Below are 24,162 nucleotides of genomic sequence, written 5' to 3' on the forward strand. Positions count from 1 at the left end.
GAGTTTACTAGCAGACAGCTGCACCAGAACAGATATGTTTACATGTGGGGAGTAAATGGCAGCTTGCAGCTCAGAGTTTCCATTTCCTTTTACATTGTTCAGGAATCCAGGCTCAAATCCGTGTCCTAAAGCTTCGCCTCATGTGTATGCATCTGACTTGGCCCTTTATAGGACAAATATTTTATTTTGACATTGATTTGCTGATAGAAGGGGCAGACTAGGGAGAAGCTACTTTCACTAGAAATTACCCTCAGTTTACATGAAGTTCAATTGTGGGTGAAATATCTTTTCTAAAAAAATTCTTCAGCATCGCTTTCTGTAAGGCTTTTGAGCAGTATGTATGTATGAGGCTAATGTGGAACCACTTTATGCAGCTATAGCATGATAGATGTATTTTTAGACAGAGAAAAATTATATGTTGTATTAAGCATGACGATGAAATCTGATTAGCTGTTTCAACCATGGCACTGGCTATTTAAGCTATTGTTATGTGTAGGTGATAAAATATTCCCAGATGTGCTTGGTAAGGTAGTAATTCCATGAAGAAGTTATGGTAATTATAAACAAGAAGCAAAACCATCAGAGTGATGGTTCATTTACCTGAACCCTGAAGTGGAATTAGAGACAACAGTGAATATCAATTGTTCAGACTTTACATCACCTGACAGACTTCTCATCATCACTGTTGCTTAATTCCATGTTTATGAGCTTTTCCTTCCCCTTTTGTACCTAACTTGGATATTTAGGGTTCTTGGTCTAAATGAAAACTCCGGTTTATTGGTAATTTTGGTAGCTGAACTGAGTGAAGTAGGTGTTATATAAATTACATGTAGAAAGACCTGTAGTAATTGTGTTGTGTTTTGCCCATTGTTGTTGTGAAACAAGATTCCCCTATTACCCTGATGTGTTAGAATGACCCTAGCTTTTGGTAACCCTCACATGGATCTTTTATGAGAAGAAATTATTTGAACTTACTGGAGCATTTTGATGCAGTTTACTTCTGATATATATGTGTATATTAATTGCTATTTGACCTATGTCCCAGTATTAAGAGTAATGTAATGGTAGTGCATTGCTGATACATGAAATTTTAACTTTTAATCTACATTCTAATGTTCCTTATGATACTCAGGCTATAATATTGAAGCATAAAATGAAACAACAGAGTATTTGTAGAATTAGGGTTTGCACTTCATATGACCACGCAGTAAGATAGTCCAGAGTGCTGTGCTCACTGAAATTACACCCAGAAAATTATCTATTAGTATTTGTCCAGATAGCTGTCCAGTCTTGTCTGTGCAAGAAGGGGATCCAGAATGCAAAGCAAACCTGGGACTGTAAAATCCCTGATCTGTATTGGCATATGTCGCCATGGGGTTGTGTTCTCAGGCTGTAAGTGCAAATACCTGTATGATTTCTATGAGGTTGCTGAAGGCAAATCATTTACTCTTTACCTCCATTAGAACTGCTGTGGTTTTGACCAGGAAATCAAAGCAAGCATTTAACAGCATGCCAGCACCTTCATGTCTATTACAACCCCCCTACCAGCTTGCAGGGCAGCAGCACAGGTAGCAGTGATTCCCAGGGCTGGGAAATGGCCGCTCGGCAGGGGATGGGATGAAGAGGCTTTCCGGGAGGAGCACTGAAGTTGGGTACAGACTCTGCGGGCAGGTAGTAGCAGTTGCGCCATTAACTTTCCTTCAGGTGAGGTACAGCAGACTACATCTGGCTAGGTAGATGTTTGCTCCCAAAAATCTTTGCCAGTTTACCTGTAATCTGTAATTGCCTTCTGTTGACAAACCGTTAATGAGGAATAAGAACCAAAATAAATCTACCTATGTATCACTTTAAATTTCTGTTGTTACATTTAAAGTGATTATCTGTTTTATAATCTCTAAGTGTAGACTAGCATGAAACTTCCCATTCATAGTCTGTATTTGTTTTTCATTGACACTTTCATCTGAAAGCAGGAAACAATCTGAAAGTAATTGTATTACGTGTTTCAGCACAAAGATTTTAAAATATAGTAGCTTGGCATATTACTCTATCTTCTCACTATCCCTCAGAGGAAATAAAAGGGAGTTGCAACTTTCATCCAGGCAGCTTTTCTACTGCATCCTGTTTCCTTCTGCACACTGGAGAAAGCACCAATGTTTGTCTCCCTTTCCTCCGCTTCATATGAAAAAATCCCTTTCTCCATGTTGTGGCACTCACATCGGAGAACACCAGTGTTCTGTTAGCTTTTCAGATGCTGGTATAGTATATGTGTTGTTCAGGCAAGTGTGTGCATTTTGCCCTCTATATCAAAGGCAAGCATTAAAAAAAATAGAGGAATATGCACGGCACACACAGCTTTCCTGGGCATTTGCCCTGGCTGCTTAGACTGCCGGAAGGGTGGCTAACACCTCCCCAAGAGCTGTGAAGTGCTGTGTGAGTGGTTGCTGTGCTTACTGCAAGGCTGACACCTCTGCTTTTCTCTCACTGAAAGGTAGACTTGCAATCCCCCTTTCTCTAAGGAAAACTGACCCTTGAAGAGGCTTGGCATGAAAGGATTAGCTCTCTGGAAACTTTGTTTGGAAATGTTAGGAGACTGCTATGTGTGTACGCTGGCAGTCTCTGTAAGAGACAAATTATTTTCCCACCCTCTCAAGTACTTGCTAGTTTATCTATTGTTTATATTAAAGATTGATTGTGGTTATATATTCCTGACTGAGAGTTCTCATTAATCACCCTGTGCTGCGTAAGAGACTGGAGAAGAATGGAGGTTACTGGAAAGCAGACATCTGATCCCTGGCTCTGCTTTTAATATGACTTATCCTGACATTAGCTTTGTTCCCGTGAATTATTGTGTTTGTGTAAACCTCTTTTTGTTTTGTTTTGTTTTCTTTTCTTTCCATGTTTGGTATGTCTGTTTTTCTCAGGGCAATTCTAAAAAAGAGAATATACTTATTACAATGATTTTGGAGAATGTTAATCACGACACTTGCCACTGTATTAATTCAAGAGGTCCCTGCTCCCCCTGGCATGCCCACCCCCTTGTTTGCTAGCTCTTGCTCCCTCCCCCAGCCTCAGCAGCCGTTTCCTCCCTCTGAGCAGAGCCACGCAGGCAATCGTTTCAGCCTGTGCAAAACGAAGAAAAGGTGGGAAAGGACCAGTAGAGTGAGGACAAATGCACAAAGTCTGGGACTTCCTAAAGCGCATCAGCAGCCAACAGAAAGATACTTTGTCCCACAGCAGCAGAGCAGATCTGTACCTCCTCCTCCTTCATGCTGCTGAAGGTTTCCAACCCCAAAATGTTCAATCAGCTCTTTGTGCTCCCCTCCCCTCCTAAGCATGAGAGTCAAAACTGCTGGCAAGAGGGAGAGAAAGAAAAAGGAATTTACTAGTTTTTGCAAGCTGATTGAGGTTACAAGGACATGTTACCAGCCCTGCTTGGAGTCAGGTCCAGAAGCCTCTGGAGCAAGCTATTTTCCCACCCTGACTTGTCTGCCTGAAAGTCCCTTCACATCTTCCAGAGGCACGCATTGAACCCATTCAGTATGTTCTGGTGGGAAATAGTTACACTGGCAAATTTTCAACCAACAGGAGATTTAATCCCTTGATTTATTTTTTTTAATTGCTATGTGCTTATGTTTGTCTACTAAAAAGAAATTATTTGCATTTTAGAAGAGGTAATTGCAATAATTGATATTTGACAAATCAGAGTAAATTAGCTCTGAAAAGACTGACATAATTTGATACAGATTATCATCTTTTATTTGTAGCTCTGCTAAAAATACATTGCCAGGCATATCCTAATATTCTGCACAGGTTTTTCTCCTGAATCATGTTACATTAATATCTGACTTCTCTGGTGCAAAATCCTGTTATAGAATTCACTATTTAATAGTATCTTCAACACTGACACATGACTGTAACTGCTGGTTTGTTTTATAACTGGACATGCTCTCCACAAAAGCAAGAGATGACCAGAAGTTTTGCAAACCTGGGAGAATTTAGGTCCATTAGTTGTGATTAAAGAATATCTTTAGTAAAATCAAGGGAGGAGGAGTAATGTAGGGAAGTCATAATATCTGTAAGAGTTTGCAGACATTTTAAATAAATATAATTACATAGAAACAGCTATTTTAGAGGACTAGATGTTTTCAAAAGACTGATTCAAACTAATTTTGATTACTTGGGGTTTTTCCCTTGATGTGACTACTTTTGATGACATATTGTACATATCAAGAATAAGATAATTTATTTCTGAGTCGGGAATATTTTTTTAATCAGACTCAGTAATGTAAACAGATCTCTATTTGAAAGTTCATTCAAAACTGAGTACTCATGTATATTTAAGTGCACTGTATGCTAAAGTAGAAATATTCTCCAGTGTTTAACCAAAAGCATGTTTTATATGTGGTTTTGTTTTGGTTTTTTTAATGTTTAACAGTAACTGAAGCTGGCTTTGGTGCTGACATTGGGATGGAGAAATTCTTCAACATCAAATGCAGAGCCTCTGGCTTGGTTCCCAGTGTGGTTGTACTTGTTGCTACAGTGAGGGCTTTGAAGATGCATGGAGGTGGGCCAAATGTAAGTTTTTTCACCTTTCTTGGGAAATAAAATGGTTGCTAATATTTGAAATAAGTAAAATATTTTGCTTTAAAAAATACTGGAGGTAGCCCGTGGGTAGTATTTAGATATCCCTCCTGAGTTACCTCATTTTATAGACATTACCTCCAAAGGTAATGCAGGAATGGGAAGGCACAAATGAAAGAAGAGGGATGAAAGAGCTCTGAAGTAATAAATCTTGCTGAGGGAGGGAAGTTTGTTTGCGTTTGTTTTTGTGGGTTTTTTTAAAGAGCTATAATATGTATATATATTCTTTTCTCTGCCTTTTGAAATAGCATTTGTAAGTGCACTGAAGTAGTCACAGGCTGCAAAAGTTGGCAGCTGAGGAGGATTGGGAAGAGTTAGGGTTGCAGGATGAGAGTGGAAGTAGGGAACATCGTTAGTGGAGGTTTTGAGATTTCTTTCACTGCATCAGTGGGAACCTCTCCTGTCCTTTTAATCTGCTCAGGTTAATTCCCTCAGGGATGCTGAGGTAACTGATAAAACTTTGCAAGGGTTTTCCCGGTGTACCATTAGTGACCAATGTACAATTTTTTGCTATTTAAGCCACTAAAAGACTCATACAGATTACTGATTGTAGAAGTACTCCTCAGTCATACAATCAGATGAGACTGGTAGCCAAGCAGACAGACACTTAGCTCCTAGAAACACTTCCATCTGCCCAGCAGCATGCAAGAGAGTGATGCTGCCAGGGAAAACCTCACTGGGTGAAAATACCAGAGCTGTTTCCACAGCCACAAAATTTTGGAATGCATGGCCTCCCTTACAGCTAATCATCCCTCAAAACTAAAGCTGAGCTGTCCTTTTTCAGTTTTTCAAGTTGACGTAATTGTATAACTTTCTGTCAGTTTAGTCCAATTCTAATAAAAGTTTTCTTTATTTTTGGTGATATTCCCCCTTGCCTATCAAGGCAGATATATTATCATGTGTGTTATCGTCCAATCTAGCAAAAATAGGACTTACATATGTCTTAATAACTGTCTCTATTTCTGTCAGATCTATGTCTTTAGAAGTATAAAGTTTCATTTGTTTACATAAAGCATTCATAGAGGCATGTAGATACTTTTACTGGGAGGTTAACTATAAAATGGACCAAGGCCAATGCTTCAGACAAAAGTAACTAAGTCCAGTGCCTGGGATCAATGTATGTGGCCCTTGGAGACTCAATATAGTACTCTGGTGATACTCTTTGTCTATATACCTTTATGCTTTCCAGCAAAGTAAATAACTTGCATGCAGTTTCTTGCCACAGGCAGTAACTACAGAACACCCAAAGATGATGTTCCTCTTCTAGTCACCTGTGTTACTGTTATTCCGCCAGCTGTTAGAGGTTGCTGTCTTTGCACTGCAGGTGCATTAAGCATGTGGAATGGGATCCAATTACCTCCACTCTAATAAAACTTTTACAAATAGTTGCTGAGTCACTACCTATGTCTTGACACCCAAATACCATAGGAAGTGCTGCTATTCTTCATGTACCAGTGTAACTTGGAATAAAGCAGAAGCTGCAGTCAAGCTGTGATATTGTGTGTGATTATGTGCTGACTGACAATGCAGAAACTAAGCAAAAGTGCACTGCTGACCATTTAGGATTATGACAAATGTCTATTCCAGGTAACTGCTGGTGCCCCCTTGAAGAAAGAATACACAGAAGAGGTAAGAAGAACTATTATAAAACCTTAGGAGAAGTTTTTGTTTAAAGGGACAAAATAATGGCATGTATGGAGAGTTAGAACTTCTTGTTCCTCTGGCTGGATAGTGTGCAGCCTCAGGTTTGACAAATAGCATGCTCTAATGCTAGCATTCAGTGAACATCTCTAACAGCCATTGCCAACAAGTAAAGCCAACTCACCTTCCCCCAGCCACTTGGTGTTATCCCTCTTGTGTGTGTTATGTGTGTGACTAAGCTAGCTGAAAAATAACTTTTTTTCGGTAGCTTTTCCAGGGCCACTAAGTTTTCAGACTGATCAGCTCTTCATTCCAGTCCATCATACAGGCCTTTATGGAAGCACAAGAGCAGAGTGGTGCAGGGGTCAAAGACACTCTCTGAAATTAATGATAGCTTAACCTGTTCATTAAACAACTGTTTTAATCTATTTGTGCTTTACATTTGGTGTTGGATGTCACTCTTCAAACAAGAGTGGATTCTACAAGTTTTGTTTGTCTCTTCACTGTAGACAAATTCTGGTCTTTTGGTTTTACCAGGCTAAGGATATGTGTGTTTTTGCAGTTAAGATAGGGCCTACAAAGTGTGAGGTAAAAGAGTAAATAAGGAAATCCACTAATGTGCTCTTATCTGGGTTATATATGTATATATAGATTAGACTATACATCTACCACATCTGTATGTCAAACCCAACCCCACTACTGTATTTTGTTTATAAACTTTGCAAACAAGAGACTAACAGCCTTTTCACAATCGTGACGGGCAACCAGCAATGCATTCATGTACAAATTCTGGACACTACTTAGTTACTTAAATATGTCTGTTACTTGTTAATTGAAACAAGAATTAACAAGTGCCAAAATATTTTTGTCTGGAAGCATTTTACTTGCCTGCAACTGTCATGATCAGCACTGTTTACGTTCACTTTAATTTATGGAAAATTCTTTGGCTGGAGAAGACTTGATGTATCTTACCATTTCCATTAATTTTTATTTAATTGCACAGAACCTCCAGCTGGTAGCTGATGGCTGCTGTAATCTACAGAAACAGATTCAAATTACTCAGCTCTTTGGAGTTCCTGTTGTGGTTGCTCTAAATGTTTTCAAGTAAGTCTAGTCTTTCATTACTCTTGTGAGTAAATCCACAGTTCAAATTTCACACTTCTCTTGGTTTTTAAATTAATCAGTTTTGACATGAAGAAAAGAAGCTATTAAAGAATTTCCATTTTTCATCATGAGTATAAAGACCTTTAAATCCTCAGCTTGGTCTTAGGGGTTTAAAACCACCAAAAAAGTATATGCTGTTATGGAACTATTAATCTTCCATGTTAATTAGCTGTAACAATTACAAAAAGTGTTCTTGAAACATGTAAATACATATGCTGTATGTAGATGCATTATATATATGGCACAATTTCTGTAGAGACTTGTTTTACAACTGCTGATGGTAGAATAAGGCTAAGTATATGAGGTTATATGAGAGAACCAATTAAACAAAATAATGAGATGGAACTGTTTGGTTGGCAGAACTGACTCTCCTGCTGAGGTTGATCTGGTGTGCAAGATTGCGAAGCAATCTGGAGCATTTGATGCTGTACCCTGCACTCACTGGTCAGCTGGTGGTAGAGGAGCAGTAAAATTAGCCCAAGCTGTGGAGAAGGCAGCCAATCAGAAAAACAGTTTCAAGTATCTCTACAGCTTGGAGGTAAGATTTATTTTTTTTATTCCATGAATATATGCTGCATCAGTGATGGATTTGAAACAAGAACATTGCAACAGAGCTATCTAAGACACTTGGAAAGGGGCTTGACTTGGCTTGGTATCACAAGAGCTGGAGGGAACAATCAATTTGTGGCTTGTCTAATCAGAGGAGCAGGATACTTGCTGGTAATGCTCACTGTTTAGTGCATTGAATGATGTTTCTGATACTTTCTTCTTTAACATAACGGTGTATCTGTAGGTGGATCATTCACAAATTATTGTGGGAGGCTTCTCCACAAAGATCTCACAGTTATTGTATTTGTCCTAAAAATCAGCTAAAATGAAATATATATAGTTACAGTCTCACTGTCATGGGTGTTGCACCAAGTTGTGGCTCCCTGAAACATTCACTCTCTGTATGAAAGATGATCGAAGTGGCACGTGCATGCTCATGCTCCACTCCTGCCCAGCCAGAGAGGTCAGTGCAGAGAGGAAGCACTGCCTTCCCCAGCACCCGCCTGCACGCACGCATCCCTCAGACAATGATGCGGAGCGCAGGTAGCCCAGTCCTGTTCCTCATCGTCTGCTGATCAGGATTGGAGTCTGCTAGTACAATGTGGCACACATGGGTTGCTGATGCTGTTGGCCTTAGATCCTCAGTCTATCCCAGTGCCCTTACCCCGCTCCGATCACTGGCACCAGTGTCCATGAGCCCCTGAGGTTCACAGCTCACTCCAGCTGCTGGCGCACAGACCTCTCCTCCTGCTCTCTGGTGTTCATAGATATCTACAGCAGAGAGCACACCCACACGGAGGTAGTCAGAAATAAGATTTAATGAGAACAGAGGACAGACTGCGGTCCTGAAGCACAGAGCTCAGTCAGACAAGCTACTGACCAGACACCTTTACACTCAGGTGGCCCCTTCTTACCCTTTTCCCTCTTTTTTTCTCACACTTGTTCCTCTTCGGTCCACCTTGGTTAATCCCTTTTCCCATCTTCAGTCCTTCCACTGAAATGCCCCAGCAATCTTTACGCATTCCCACAATCCCATCATAAGTTTTACAGAGTCCCAAAATGCTGCTCTTCCTATGTCCCATAGGTCCTGTGCTGGTCCAGGCAATCACCTCCTTTTGTTTGCAAAGTTTTCTGATGAAAGAGTTTCCCTATTGACTCACCTTGGTGCATATTGCACCAAGGACAATGGTCTCATCCTTCCCCTTAGATGGTCTTAGGAAACAGGCAATTCCGTGTGCTCTAGTTTTCACTTAATAGGTTTTTTCACTGATTACATTTCTAGAGTTCACCCTCTGATCCTTGCTTGGGCTTCGTTTTTAATTTGCTTAGCCCTTAGATAACCTAACAAAGGATAGTGTGGTCCAAGTTTTCAATCCTGTGTCTGCCAGAAATGGTGACTCTTTCCATGTCTTGGGGACTTCATTTTTGCAGTCGCCCGCAAGGTAAGCACAGCAGTGCGAGCTGTCAAGAGGAGCAGTTTGCAAGGAAAGGCTGCTCGGGCCCTGAACGCACTGTGCTGGAGTACCACCATGCGGGCAGAACGTTTGCTGAGAAGGTTATACAAATGATTTCTCAGGACCTTCCTGACTTATCCAAAAGCGGGTGGGGCAGAATTTGGGCAGCAAACCAGACTTTTCTGGCACCAAGGAAGCCCTTGTCAAATTTCAGATCCTGTGCCTCAGCTGACAGTGTGAATTAAGTTTCTTTAGAAAATGTTTGAATGCTATTTTTTAACAGCAGAACCTCAGCTTTGTTCTTTCAAATGGCTGAAAGTTCCTGTTTTGATTCTTCTCTCCAGAAAAAAGTTCAGCCTAAGGTAGATATGCCATACTGTTATCTTCCACTGTCTTCTCCCTGATATATACGCCATATATGTTGCACCCACTTTATTTCCTCTTTCCACCTCCCCCACTGTTTTCCCAAATGTCAGAAATCCAGCCAACTCCTATTAGTATTAACCACTGCCTTCACAGAATAGATGGAAATACTTTGGGAGTGTAAGTGCTGTGGCAGCTCTTCAAGGTGTTTTGCTCACGGAACATTTTTACAGTGAAAAAATGGACAATATGTCTGCCTTTCTAAGTTTGTCTCTGATGAGATACCCTGGAAACTGAAGATATCATTTTACGGGTTTTGTGTAATAAAATGGGGAAAAAATGCTTTCAGAAAAATGTGTAATAGTTTTCCCCATAGGACATTTGTGTTACAGAGATAGCTCATTAGTGTTTCATGAGTCCCATATTTAAGCTCTGATGTTTCTATATTCTGTGTAGTTTACAATCTTGTGACATGAATGAGTAGGAAGGATTGGTAGGGGTGGACTCTGCCTCTATGAAGGAAGAAAATAAGATTGAATTCTACTTTAATGTCTTTCCAGACACATTGTTTTGTACTGTGTTGCACAAGCAGCATGATCTTCAGCACAAAGGGAATGAGTCACATCTTTACATCAACTTAATATCCCGTAACTTAATACAAGTATTGTAAGCCTCAAAAATATGTTGAAGGGATTTTATAAAAATATAAAGATTTTAAAATACTGTAAAAAAGTAAATTCAGGCCAACAAAAACAGTAGAGTGTAAAGTTCAGGCTTCTGTTTCATCCTTACTGTGCAAAGGATGGGGACTGAAGCAGCTGAAAGTAGGAGAATGAAACAGCGATGCTGTCACTGGCACAGCATTGTAGGTCTTTTGGTCACAGGGCTCAGAGATGTGAAGGAAAGCTAACTCTTCCAAATACGCCTGCCCAGGTATTACTTAAGGTGGTAATAGGATTTTTTGATGTAGCAGTTTTGAGGACAGATTTCCACTGTTCAAAGAGGTAACTATGACAGAATATTAAGAAAGAGAAAAGTTAGTAAGATGGGATTCAGACAGGTGGTTTCCCCTTTCATTTGCCCAAAGGGGATTTAAGTGAAAAGACACAGTTTCGTCCCTCATCTTTCCAGTGACTGCCGGCTTTGTCCAGTTACTTGAATACTGAGTCCTGGTTGCCTCAAGTTTGACGGGGTTTGCTGTGGTGTTTTTCCTTTTCATCCTCTTCCTTTTTGTCCTTTTTCCTCCTCTTTCTTTTCCTTTTTCCTTCCCTTTCTTTTCCTTTTTCTTTTTCTTCTTTTTATTTTTATTTTTCTTTTTATTTTTCTTTTATTTTCCCTTTGGAATGTCGAAAGGGGAAATATTCTGCTTAAAACCACTACCACTTCATTCATAAATCTGTCTGTCTTTATGAGATTATTCTGCTCTTCCCTTTACTCCATGTCTCCATTTAGTCTGTTCATGTTTATGCGTCTTATTTTCCTCTGTATGGAAAACTTCATCAGAATTTTCTTCCAAAACTGGCTATAATTAGAACAACTTCCAACACCACAGACTACTGTAGCCATAATAGGTTCATTTAACATTCTGATGTTTTGTTCGAAAGTATTACTCTGGGGATTCAAAAACAAAAACCAAAACCCATGTATGTAAAACTGGTTTAGATCCTTTTTTACCAGACCAATGTTTGCAGCAAACTGTATTACTAGTATAGAGTCAGGCATCTAATTAGAGGATAGTCCAGATCTAGTGGTCTCTCTTTGAAATTTTTCCAAGTGGCATGTATCTTTGCAGGGCTTTATGTAATTTCCAAATGTATATCTGGAAACAAAGACTTCCTTGAAAGGTGTTTACAAAGGTATATAATGTGAGAAGAACAAGAAAGTCTCTTCTAGATCTGTCTAATACTGGTAAAAAGCCGAGGATCAGCTATTTTTTTCTGAATCCTGAGGTATTTTTGTGCATTTATACCATCTTGTCTAGTGATACCCAAGCATGTGCTGAATGAACAGTTTTAGACAATGGACATAACACAGTTCAGGACTCAGGCTCCGCTAAGCAGCCCTCTCAGGTATCATATCAAGCTAGCCTAATTAGAAGACTGTGCTCATGTGGTTATATTCCTTGAAGTATCTCGTTTGGTCTGTTTAAACTTTCTCAGGTGTCTCTACATGACACAGTGTTCTGTAGCCCCACTTTCAGATTGCTTATCAGATTCTCTTTTTCTCTTAAGCTGGCAAGCCTTTGTTTTTATCCTAGTAGCTGATGCTTGTAATTTTTTTTATTTTTTTAATGCTTCTTGGTTCTAGCAAGGGTTTGTTTGACATTTTGTATTAGGTGAACAAATATTTTTCAGGATTTGAAATGAGAACAGAATAAGCTTCAAGCATATTTTGAAGGCAGTGTGAAGAATAGCCACATATACAATTTTGGGAGTGCATATGTGTGCCAGTGTCATTTCATAGATCAAGTACAGTACAAGTGACCTCTGACAAGTAATGCCAGCACTGCTGTGACTTTTAACTGTAAGAAAAGGGCATAAACAGGTACAGTGTACCATGAAATGCTTACAGTAATTAGGAATTGCATAGGATGGGGGTTCAGGAGAAAGCGTGAGTTTTAGTATGGTAGGCTCCAGAGTTTATAACATAGTTTTAAAAGATTATGGGCAGTAGCCGTAATAAATACTACACTTTTTAATATTGAGTTTTGCCCCCACTGCACACTAACCTCTCTTATTTTACTGTTGAATTGGTTTCTTGCCGAGTATTTCTCTTCAGTGTTTGCAGGATGGGTTTGTTTTAAAAGCCTCCTGAACTCTCTATGAAATAATCTGTGGGGTTTTTTTTTAATATATATATTCTTGCCACATATGGAAAATATCAAAATATCAACTCTCTTATCACTGTTGACTTCCCTTTTGGGTTCACTTTTCTTGAAGTATGGGTCTTTAAGTTGCAGCAGAAAGCTATTACTCAAAATAAAGTTGACTGACCCATTAAAAGTAAGTTTAGATAACTAGAGGGAAGATGGGAGAGGATGGAAACATACCCCTCCCATTCCAAAATTTTTCTGGCTTCAGTGCCTGTTCTTTGCCGGGCAGGGGCGAAGATGGGGGGGAAGCTATATTCCCCACTGATGCATGCTTGTTGAGTAACCTGCCTTCTTTCACTACCTTGCTCTCCTCTCTTCTCCTGCTGAGAACTCTCCCTTGACTTACAGCAGCATTCCTCAGCCTGGGGGAGGAAACATAGGTCTAAAGAAAGGCGTTAGGTTTTTAAGAGGTGCATCGCCCCTTCCTGCAAGGCAGCTGGAGTGCAGTGGGCTAACGCTCTAGGAGATAAAGAGGAGAAGGACAGGCATATGGCATGGGGCAGGATCGGCATATCTGACCAGTCAGCAAGTTAGCATTGTCCCCTTAAAAGACTGACATGGTAACCTGACAGATATGATTGAAGAGCCTCAAATCACCTGATTTATGCTGCATTGGAAAATGGAACTGAAGAGTGTAAAGGTCACAAAAATGAGGTAGAATGAATTGTTCCAGTCTTCCAAGTTTGTCAGAAGACACCTATTTTTGCCAGTGCTCTGCCTTTAGGTAATATTATGACAAATGAAAATATTTCCAGGCTGTACTGTGGAAGTTGATTGCACAAGTATTTTGGCTGAGTGCAGTGAATTGCCTGGCCAGCCTGCAGAACAAAGGGGAGCTTTCTCAGCTTGGGGCCATCCACTGGGAATGAGGTTGAGTAGCAGCACTTCTTCTCAGGGAGGCATCTAAGCAGTCAGCAGCCTCAGCACTGGTATTTTTCTCCTGCTAGGAGCAGAATAGTAACTTGGGCAAATCTGGAGCATCTAAGCCCACAGTTTTGGCTGCCCCTTCCTCTGTTCTGCTATGGCAGTGTGGTGTGGGCTGCCACTTGGCTCACTTCCAGTCTTAGCTTCAGCTGTCGGAGACAATGGGTCACTCAGAGAGGCCTAAGGGTAGAATCAAAATGGGGCAAACTGTGCTCACAGTGGTTCCCTGTGCATTGTCTTCCCTTCCATCCTCTGGCCTTGTCTCCAATAATAAGAATGAGTTGTGAGTGATGAAGGAGGGAAGAGACCAGTCACTAGAGGAGAAGGCTTCTTTGTGCATGTACTAGGAGAAGTGGCTCGAAGAGGAAGGCAGAGTCAAGAAGGGCTCATGGGGTCGGGGTTTGAGGACACTACCTCCAGGGTAATGAGCTAAGGCAGAGTGTTTCTTTCCATTTGTAAACTTGTCATCTTTTCAATCTCAGTGTGATTGAAGGGGGGGCAAGGGGTGAGTGTAAGGGGTGTTTTCTGTTTCCTCCAGTAATACCATGAAGCTGCTAAGCCATGAAAGACATCCATCATGTGTCTGCTGTCACATCAGCCCAATATACCTCTGTTCTTTTGCCTGGGAGGCAAATAACTTCTATGTTGTTCTTTATACAACATGAAGTTCAGTCATGTATGGACCCAATGGAAGGTCCTCAAGCACTACTGGAGTAGGAATAAATAAAATTATATATGCTCCTTACTGAAAGTTTTCCTAATAAATGGTGGAGATCGTTTCTCATCTTGAAATGCAGACTGTACTGCTCTCCAGCGTATGCTAGTCTTTCAACTATTTCCCCCCACCCTACTGCTGGTAAGCCATCTAGGAGTGAAGCCACATTAAGGAGGAATTCCACAGGGCTGTACCAGCCTCTCCTCCTACTCCCATCAAAGAGATTTTGGTGGAGTCTGAATGCTTCTTTCACCGAATTGGGTGTTCTAGGGTGGAAGCTATCTTTCTTCCACTTTGTCTCTTTTTTTTTTTTGTGGATGTAGGCTCTTGATGGCACTTCACTTTTACGTTTGTTTTCATTAGTTTTCTATTCTTTGCATGAAGCAATTTTCTTAGGCACAGCTGGGGTTTCAAAGTCAGGGAAATAGAAAATAAATCTCTAAGTCCACAGGCTTAGGTGTTGATTCACAAACTGTTCAACTTGACTGAATATGGTTTTCTGCAAATTAAAAAACAAACTCTTGTCCTGTGCCAACAAAAGGTGGGGGGGTGCTAAAGACTTGGGATTCCTTTTGTCAGCCACAGATCTTCTGGAAACAGAATATACAGATACTTTAATAAATGTGTTTTTATTTTATCTAGGGGAAAAGCTAGAAGTAGGAGTTTGAATGTGCAGTGTCAGCTATTGTTTTAGCACTGCACTCTGTCACCCCACACAGCACCTTCAGCCATACACTCATCATATGTTTTCATTTGGCAGCCTTCCCAAGAAGAGGAATGAGTGATGCCTGCATACTGTTTCACTTAGCCAACTAGCAATTCTTTTTTATTGCTTTTAGTGAATGCATAAGTTAATTTTTTTTAAAAAAAAAGTGCCACTGCCTTGAATTTTGAACTATTTTAAGAATTTCTGTGAAAACACAAGCAGCTTAGCAATGATAAACCCAGAGGTTGTTACCTCATAATTAAACTGGTGATCTCATAATTAAAAATAGGCAATGAGACTAAAGTGAATGTTTAAAGAGCTTGAAGTATTAAGTGTATAAGGTACGAGTGCATAGTGCTTCTGTATATTCTAAACACGTTTTTCAGCACAGTCTTAAATTTTCTCAGAGCACAAAGTCATTTTAAATATTATATTGTATAACTGTGAAGAGATCCTTTCAGACAGTGCTGCACTGACAGGCACTCACTTAAGGTATTCAGTTTAAGCTACATAACACCAGTGCTACTCATAGTAGTGTGGCTTAGCTGCAATGGAATGAAGTATGACTACAGACTTACTGCTGTTGACTCTGGCTTTTCAGAGACATTTTCTGTTGGACTCTGTTTTGGTGAGGAAGTTGGAGAATGCTTAAAAGCAGAAGAAAGGAAGGAAGAAAAGAACAGTGTCAGGGATTGGCTAGTGGGAGTTAAAAAGATTAACTCCTTTCTCCAGAAGCCAAAAAGCTTAAAGTCAAGTGTCCAGATCAGGGTGCAGAAGATGGGAATCCCACACACAGTCCCAAGCCAGGTCCTTGGTAGTCTGCATGTTTTGTTTCATGTGACACTGATTTTTGGCAACAAGGCTGATTTCAGGAATCCCAGCCCAAGCCACCTGTCCCTGCCCCAACTCACTGTTTCTGCTGGTACTTTTCAGTGATGAGATTTCAACAGTTTGAGCAATTCTTTCTGTAGAGACAGCATTTAAGCCATCTTTGTCTCTCTGCTTTATACTGGCTTTGCCTTTATGGTAAACTGGTTGTGTGAACTGATCTGGGTTACAATAGCTTTTTTTTCCCAGGGTTATGTGTGCAGCTGCACAAACAGCAGTGCTGGCCTCTCATTTGCACTAGCACATGGGTAAGTGTGAGCAGCAGAGGAAGGGAGGATGAAGGAGGGTCTGTTGAAGCAGGTCTGCTGTCCATGGAAATCCTTATGAAGCCCCACGTGGAGAAATGATAATCCACAGTCTGCTATTATAGCTGAAGGAAGAGATGAAGCATGAAGGAAATGTGAGGAAAGGCTAGCAGAAATGAAACACTATTAAATTATGTTTTGGTAAAAATCTTGCTGTTGATAGTATTGGAAGAAAGAAGACGGTGTAATGCAGACAGCACCAATTTGCACTAACATCACATCCTGCAAGTGGAATGGCCTGGAAGTAGCAGTATGCCTGGGTGAAACACTGGTGTGATTTCATCTGGGATAATCAATCCAGTCTTGGGAATGACAGGCTCTCCTCTTTATCAGTGCTGATTTCTTGGTTTAATCATTCTCTGTCAAGTACTGAAATGTACAGCTACACAGATACTGCTTTTGTGAAAGCAGTTTGTGCGCTTTTGCTGTAGCACTGGTTGTGCTTTAGCCAAGGAGATGATCCTGTTTATGGTGTGGGTGCTTGGCAGTCTCAACAAGCATGTGTGTTTGTACTTGCCACAGAAGAAGCATATGGCTTGGGTAGCTCTGAATGTGTGAGATTGCAGAAATGCACGTTGTCTCCAGCAGGACCAGGGACATGGGTTGTTTCTGAGAGAAACATCAAAGCTACTTAACTGTCAGCAGATATTGATACTGTGTGGCCCTGTAGAACCTTCTGATGTTCAGTATAAATTTACATTGAGTTTCATGCTATGAATTTCTCAAGAAGCTAAAACTTAATCTGAAAATAATTCTTTGAAGCTGCCATAATTCTTTCAGTGTTAGTACTAATATGTAGTTGCTTATCTATAAAAATCAACCTTTGTCTAAATCTATACTGTCTATTGTGTATCTATCACCTGTTCTCCACCTAAATGTCCTTAGTTGTGTAACATTCACAACCTTACATAAGGGAAGTGAGAAACTTTTATTACTGATCCTAAATCTTTAGTGCTTTTGACACTCTGCACATTTTATAAATATCATTATCACCACAGCTGTCCACATAGAAGAGGTACTGTGGAACCACGTTGCCGTTCATATGGGTGCATCGATGCTCACTGTTTAGATGAGATTTTTCATCCTCTTTTCATTAAAACTGTTCTACTGATGGCCTGCAAGTAGTTGCATCAGCGTAGCTGAGGGTACTGCATCATAGTTTGTGAATGGGAGTGAACAACTGGTTCAGGTATATCCTAAGCCATCGTAGAAAATTCTCAGACAAAAAAAGTGAGAGAGACAAGATTACTTCTTTTTTTCTAAGTGTCTGAGATATGTGGTTTCTTCTGGCAGGTATTTGACCCAGGTGTTTAAGGTACAAATAGCAAGCCCACACGATTTCAGCTGGACCAAAATTCAGCTTAAAGTGCCTTAATGATTTATTTACTTGTGCAATATGCCCCTTTTCAGCCCCTTTGAATTCAGCTAAACACTTTTGTATGTGAATTAGCACTATGAAGCGTTACTACATATGGTGGATGCCTGTGCACGTCAGTGAGAGTATTTCCATAGTGAAGTGCTGAATAATCAACATTGTTGAAAACCTAAAGCTAAATTTGCCCTTTAAAGACCAGATAAGAGAAAGTAAGAATTATTCCTGCGAGTGTCTTGTAAACTCCCAGGCTTCTGCTATGGCATAGACATAAAAAGTCTCTTGAATTACTAAAGCTTCTTTTCTGATAAATGCCATTATGTTATTTTCAAGTAAAATTAATTTTTATGACTCATGTGAAGTATTAGGTGACTTTTCTTTGGGAAATACCTCTTCAAGTTAAATTAAAATGAAATTTCCCAGCAGTATTACTTAATAACTGGAACACAGGAAACTTTTTAGCTTGAAATGCTGTTACACTGTGATTCTAAATAGTTAATCCCTTAAAAATCCCTAAGAAAAATACTAAGAAACCAGTGGATTCTTAGCACAGTGTAGTGTACTCCTTTCCCTACTCCTGAAACTTCAGGAAGCATATTTGAGACTGTGCATGTGCTTGGGCTGTGTTAATGTGTATAGAGCATCTGTGCCTCCCTGTTGGTTTCTATCTGAATTGGGCTCAGCCAGGACTCATCTACCTGTGCTGTGAGATTAAATAGGCTCAAACTCTGCTCTGTGACACCATGCATATCGCCTCACCCGTTTGTATGTGCATGCCTTGCAAAAACATGTGGCAATCTTGGAAAAACACTTTTGTTTGCCATTTACACTCCCACAACTGGTGATTGTTCTGAGGTTACATTTACAAAATTTGAAGTCTGGGTACTGGCCTGGAAAGTATCTGAAAATCTGGTTAAAAAAAATTAAAAATAACCAGCACAAACACGTAGGGATACAATTTGACTCTCCAGCTCAGGCTCAGTCATGCAAGGTATTGCACATGTCCCAGGAGGAGCAGAATGTCACCACTGTCATTGAAGCACTCTCCTCTGCTGTTAGCCACAGCCCTGCAGGGTTTCATTTGGAAACTACAGCTATGGTCACAGGAAAGGGGCTGAGGGTGTAGTAATTATGCTGCTGTCAAATTAGTTTGAAGTATTTTGACACAAATGCAAGTTGAATCTAAATTAAGATCTCCATCTCAATGAATTTACTGAGGTTTAAGCAGGAAGGTGTTAGTTTTGATGCTGGCCTGCTGACAACAGGGAGTGGAATTCCTTTTGCCTTTGCTTTTGGTCTTGCTGTTAGTCCTTGGCTGCAAGTAAACAGCACCCAAAAGGCAAGTTAGCAGACACATTTTGCATTTCTTCCACTGTGTTCAAAGCTGCCATGGGTATGAATATACGTAATAATTAATCTGAGAGAAGTTTCATCTCATGACAGCTATCCATGTCACTAAGTAGCTGTTCAGCTTAATGCTGCCAGGAATTATGTATGGGATATTTGCAATGTGTTATCTCCAATTCTCATTAGATTCTTTTGCACTGCTTGGATTCCTGTAAAAAACCTGAAATCGGGAGTGTGACATCTTCCTACCCAATTAAGGTGCACTAATCATATAGTCAGCATGTTCAGACATGTCTTGTGGAACATCTTTAAACCTCACTTTGAAATTTCATATCTGAGGGGGGAATTTTATTTGAACCTTAGTAGCTTTTAATGCCTTACATTTAAGCTACTTGAAAGTCTGGAAAGCTTTTTTTCTTGTCATGTCTGTGTTACTAGATTTCTTTATTAACACAAAGGCAGATTACTTTAAACTTTAATTGTTCCAGAATTGAATCATAAATACAAAATGGTCTGTCTGACACAAACCCTTCGATTGATGTGTCTTTGCAGGAAAAACACTACTTCTAGACAAGCACTGCAAAAATGTGATTAACTGTGGAACTTCTTATAAATACACCGGCTAGAGTTTATTATTCACAAACCAATTCCTTGCCTTTGTTGGAATAAAATGAAATACTTTGATTATGTGTTCTGGTGCTTTTTGTATTGCTTGAGATTGCCAAGTCTTCTTCCCCAAGTGGTATCTCTTCAGATTTTGTTGAACACTTCATCCGCATGGCTTCTTAATTAAATATTCTGGGGTACAAATTACTGATGGGATGTTCCTTGGAGTATTGCACGCATCTATGGCCATCTCTGGTCAGCACTGAAGTAGCTGAACTTCTGGTATGTTCCTTCCTCCATAGTCCTCTTCCTACAGAAACAAGTCAAAGAGGTTGGCTTGTTTAAAATAGGCTATATGGGTCACACTCGCTGTCTCCAAGGTCATTCAAAACAAAAGAAGAGAGAAAGAGGAAAGAGTTCTTTAATTAAACAAAAATGATGGCACAAAAAGTGAATGACTGATCTGACCGCAAAAACTGCTGAAAACCTGTGGAAGGATTTTTAACAGCCAGAATGTGAGAGTCTGCATCTGCCTTCAAATAGAAGCCAGAAAGACAGAATACACGTTCACTTTAAGCTGGATAACATGACGTGGATACATGCGGAGACTGAGGTTGAACTTAGTGATTTGTGATCTCAAAGTGTTTCCTAGAATGCTTTCATTTTTTTGTGTGTGTTTTTTTTAAGTGTCCAAAGTGCTTTACTATATCAATACTACAATTCAAAATACATATCTTAGGCAGGATAGGAGGTGAGAATAAAAAAATTAAATTATTAATGAAGGAGCAGTGATGGGTCAAGAATTTTCTGCTACAGTTCCTTGCTTCTCAGAGGAACCTTCCCTGGCTGCCTGCTACCTTGTCTTGTCCAGTCATTGTATCGGTTATCTTTATTGTGAAAGGAAATTTATTTGTCTAGTGATCCCTCTTAACCCAGCGGAGCTTGCTTCTTTGTATCTGCAGTGTGTGTTAGCTTTTGCTTCTTAAAAACTACATGGCAGTGATTTTCTTCCACTTTAGGCAAGAGTGTAAGCTCACGTTGTCAGCTTTATAATGCACAAATTGTGCAGCAGCTCCCAAATTGAGTATGGTTGTAATTCATGTACCTGTAGCTGGGTATCGTCTCCATCACCAGGGTCCTTTACTTGGTTTCATGCTTTAGCAATCCTGTTTAACAAGAATGAATCTAAATGAGAGATTCAGATTTCTCACTCAGCAAACAAAATCCTAGTTTCTCTCGGTTAATGTTCATGCTTGTATTGTTTCCTTGTCTCTCTGCAGCTTCCTATTGTTGAAAAAGTAAGGATCATTGCTCAGAAGGTGTATGGAGCTCAGGATATAGAGCTGTCTCCCGCTGCACAGTCACAAGTTGATCGTTACACTCGACAGGTCAGAATGCCAGTGAATTATGCAGTCAGGTATTTGCTGGATGAAAGTCTTATGAAACCCTGGGGTGTAAAAGGTTCTCAGATTGGAGTGTTTAGTCAAGCTTTGCTAAAAGGTGTGAGCTTACCCATGGTGCTAAACTGTGAAAGCCAGTATGGATTGTTTAGATTACATTAGGTAGAACAGAATGGTTTTAACCTTGAAAGCTATCTCCTGTAAGATATGTATGGTGTTTGAAATCCTTCTGAGATTGTTGATGAAACTCTATATTTTCTATGCAGAGTGGTAATTTTGGGTTACTGCCTTAAATGTGACAACTGCACATCTAGTAATATGTGCCAAATTTTAGCATATGACTGTTCACTTGTACCTGCAAAAAATGAGTTTGCAAACACAAAAAGACCTGTGCACAGCTATGCATGTCAGCAACAAAGCTCCCAATACTTGTAAAATTAGGTTCCCTTCTGTTTATATACTTTTCAAGGGGTTATAAATGCTAGAAGGCGCAATAGACCACCATTCCTAAAGCATGTGGGAGTGGGCTTTGTTACACTTTGAAAACAGTTATAAAACCATGTTGAGAGGTGAATGTATCTTCTGTAATGGAGTGGCTTCTGCACATAAACATGTCTGGAGCCTTTCTGTCAGAAAATTGAAATTAGGCACGAGTGTCATCAAAAAATTCCTGAGCATACTTCAGCAGTCTGGTCAGACAGCCGGAAGTATAGCCATCTTCTCTATAATGCAAATAAATCTTCTGATAATTGATTTGATTTTCTAGATGTAAAGGAAGCTTACTTAGTGTACTTGAAGCAAAATAATCCATGTCTTTATCTTTTCCTGCTGTGATTCTCTAATCCATTTTTAGTCTAAACGTCAGTAGTATTAGGAAGTATTTTCACAATGTCATTAAAGGATTGTTGTCAGTGCTGGGCTGCAGAGGCAATTCCCTGCAGTGCTGCCTCTCCTCTTGGCCTTGTGGATTGCATCCCTGTTTGTCAGGGAATCAAACAGAAGAGTGGAAGGTGCCTGACTAAAGGTTAATAGATAACCTGCAAGACAAATAGTGTGTGGGCAGCTGCTGAGGGGCTTTCCCTGATTTTCTCCCAGTTTTTGAGTAGCTACTGCACTGTCATTACTGAAGTGGGTGCCATCACATCGCACAGTTTTTATCTTGTTTAAAAACAAAGCATGCATCATGAGCCATTTGTGTTTACCCCCAAGAAGATGTTAGTACCCTTAGATAGTTTTTGACTATGAATTCTGATCTCAAGTAAGTATCTAACTGGTCATTAGTGCCTGCAGAGAAGTGTCATACTGGAGTTTTATTAAGTTGGTTCAGGTTTGTTGTTCAGTGTGGTAGCTGTTGTGCACCCTTTCTGAAAATAGCATAGTCTAGCTGTTGAATAGGCAACTTTTGCACCTAACTCTAGATTGAGAACCTGCTCTAGAAGCTGGATATCCCTACAGTCAAATCTCTGGAGATAGAGGCCTGAGATGAGAGAGAATAGCATGTGAAATAGTTTTCTGTCCATTTCTGAAATATTAGCTGTTGAGAAACTGAGGTTAACTATTGCTATATGGATTTTAGGGTTTCCAGAAGATACTGATAACAAAGTGGAAACATATTCTGTCTTTAATCTTAAAAACATTTTTCTCTTTTCCTGCCCTTTTCTGTTAGGGATTTGGAAATCTTCCCATTTGTATGGCAAAAACTCACCTATCCCTCTCCCATCAGCCTGAGAGGAAGGGCGTTCCCACTGGTTTCATTTTGCCGATTAGTGATGTGCGAGCCAGTATTGGAGCTGGATTCATCTACCCTTTGGTAGGAACGGTGAGTGCAGAGTATTCAACTTGATCACTCCCCTTCCTTTGACCTAGCTTGACAGGGGAGTGCGTGTCCTGTTTGCCTCTAAAAATAATGTGTAGAACCAGGTGAGTTCTTGATTTTTTTAATGATAATTTTATCCTCACACTTTTTGCAGCTCTGTGTTGATAGGAAAAGAGAATTAGGAAAATGTAATATCATATAAGAGCTTTGACTACAGAGTCTGAGAGAACGGGTCTTGCTATTAGTTCTGTTTCTGATGTTTTTCACTTAGTTTAGGATACTTAGGCACTCTAATACTGCAGAAAAATGAGTTTACATGTCTGTTGCCTTTCCTTAGTCGAATTGCAGCCTATAAGTAACTCTAGTTACATGACTATATTCTAAATGTTAAATCTTTCATCTGTCATTACAAAGCATTGTAACGTATTTAGATGAAAGGAATTGTGTTAGGGAAAATACGTTCAAAATGATTGCTTTTCAGCTGATGAGCTGGATCCATTCCCAGTCCTTGTGAGCATCTCTGCTGGTTCTGTAAAACTAAGCTATGGTGGGAAGTGAAAGATTTCTAACTGCAAAAGTAGCAGCACATTCCTTCTCCTTTTTAGAGATTTAAACAATGAGATGTTAAAATGAGGCAATTGTCATCCTTTCTTCCTACCTGTCCTTAAAAGTACGGACTCAGATTAGGAAGCTCTTGACATGCTTTATCAAAGTAGCTGAGAGGCTAGTCAGCTCATGCCTTTTGCCAACCACACACCGTTGCTCCGAACAGTAGTTGAACTGCATCTGACATCTCATAGCATGAGTGGTTACTTATATGTAGCTAATTCATGGGATGGTGCTAGAGAAGGGATGCAAAAGCCATTGCATTTCCGGAAAGAGTACTCTCCCAATGTTATCTCATCTTCCCAGAGGACGGCCTGATTTCCTTGTGTAGCAGTACACTTAGGAAAGTTTGAAAGTTTCTAATCTATTGTTTTGAATTCCCTCTGAAACAATCAAGTGTTTGAAACAAGGAAGGAAGTACTTTCTGACCAGGAGAGTTCCTGAAGTTCAGGAAACTGTGTCACTTTAACTCACTGGACTTTGGGATATGCTTTCCTTCTGCACGGCCACATTATGTGCATCAACCAGAAATGAAGCACAGCTGTGCATTTAAATTGTGTCAGACCAACTTCCAATTACTGATGAGAGAACAACATTTGTCAGAAGTTCTAGTATCTCCATGGCCTGGATTCAAGTTTGCACTGGAAGTTGTGTGTCATAAAGTTGTGAGAAAGAGTGAATGTGAAGAATGGGCAGCAACTACTTCAAATCCATGAGGGAGCTATTCTGTAGGATGTCAGAGTGAAATGTTCTTGGGTTGCGCTTTCTGAATGAGTCACGCTTTGCATACTTC

General features: G+C 40.0%; 1 protein-coding gene across 4 annotated transcripts in view; it reads left to right on the top strand.

Annotated features, from left to right (window-relative positions):
* Positions 1 to 24,162, top strand: part of MTHFD1L (methylenetetrahydrofolate dehydrogenase (NADP+ dependent) 1 like) — a 157,295-nt gene that overhangs the window by 86,317 nt on the left and 46,816 nt on the right. For 2 of the 4 annotated variants that reach the window (XM_056344078.1, XM_056344079.1), the window contains exons 21-26: positions 4,436 to 4,575; positions 6,229 to 6,270; positions 7,286 to 7,386; positions 7,807 to 7,984; positions 20,828 to 20,964; positions 22,614 to 22,766. In XM_056344078.1, the coding sequence (XP_056200053.1) occupies positions 4,436 to 4,575; positions 6,229 to 6,270; positions 7,286 to 7,386; positions 7,807 to 7,984; positions 20,828 to 20,964; positions 22,614 to 22,761 (746 nt within the window). In that variant the 3' untranslated portion in view covers positions 22,762 to 22,766. The remainder of the gene's footprint in view (positions 1 to 4,435; positions 4,576 to 6,228; positions 6,271 to 7,285; positions 7,387 to 7,806; positions 7,985 to 20,827; positions 20,965 to 22,613; positions 22,767 to 24,162) is intronic. The other 2 variants (XM_056344076.1, XM_056344077.1) reach the window with 1 other exon arrangement.

The sequence above is a fragment of the Falco biarmicus genome, chromosome 6 (genome assembly GCF_023638135.1).
Source record: "Falco biarmicus isolate bFalBia1 chromosome 6, bFalBia1.pri, whole genome shotgun sequence".
In the NCBI taxonomy this organism is placed as follows: domain Eukaryota; kingdom Metazoa; phylum Chordata; class Aves; order Falconiformes; family Falconidae; genus Falco; species Falco biarmicus.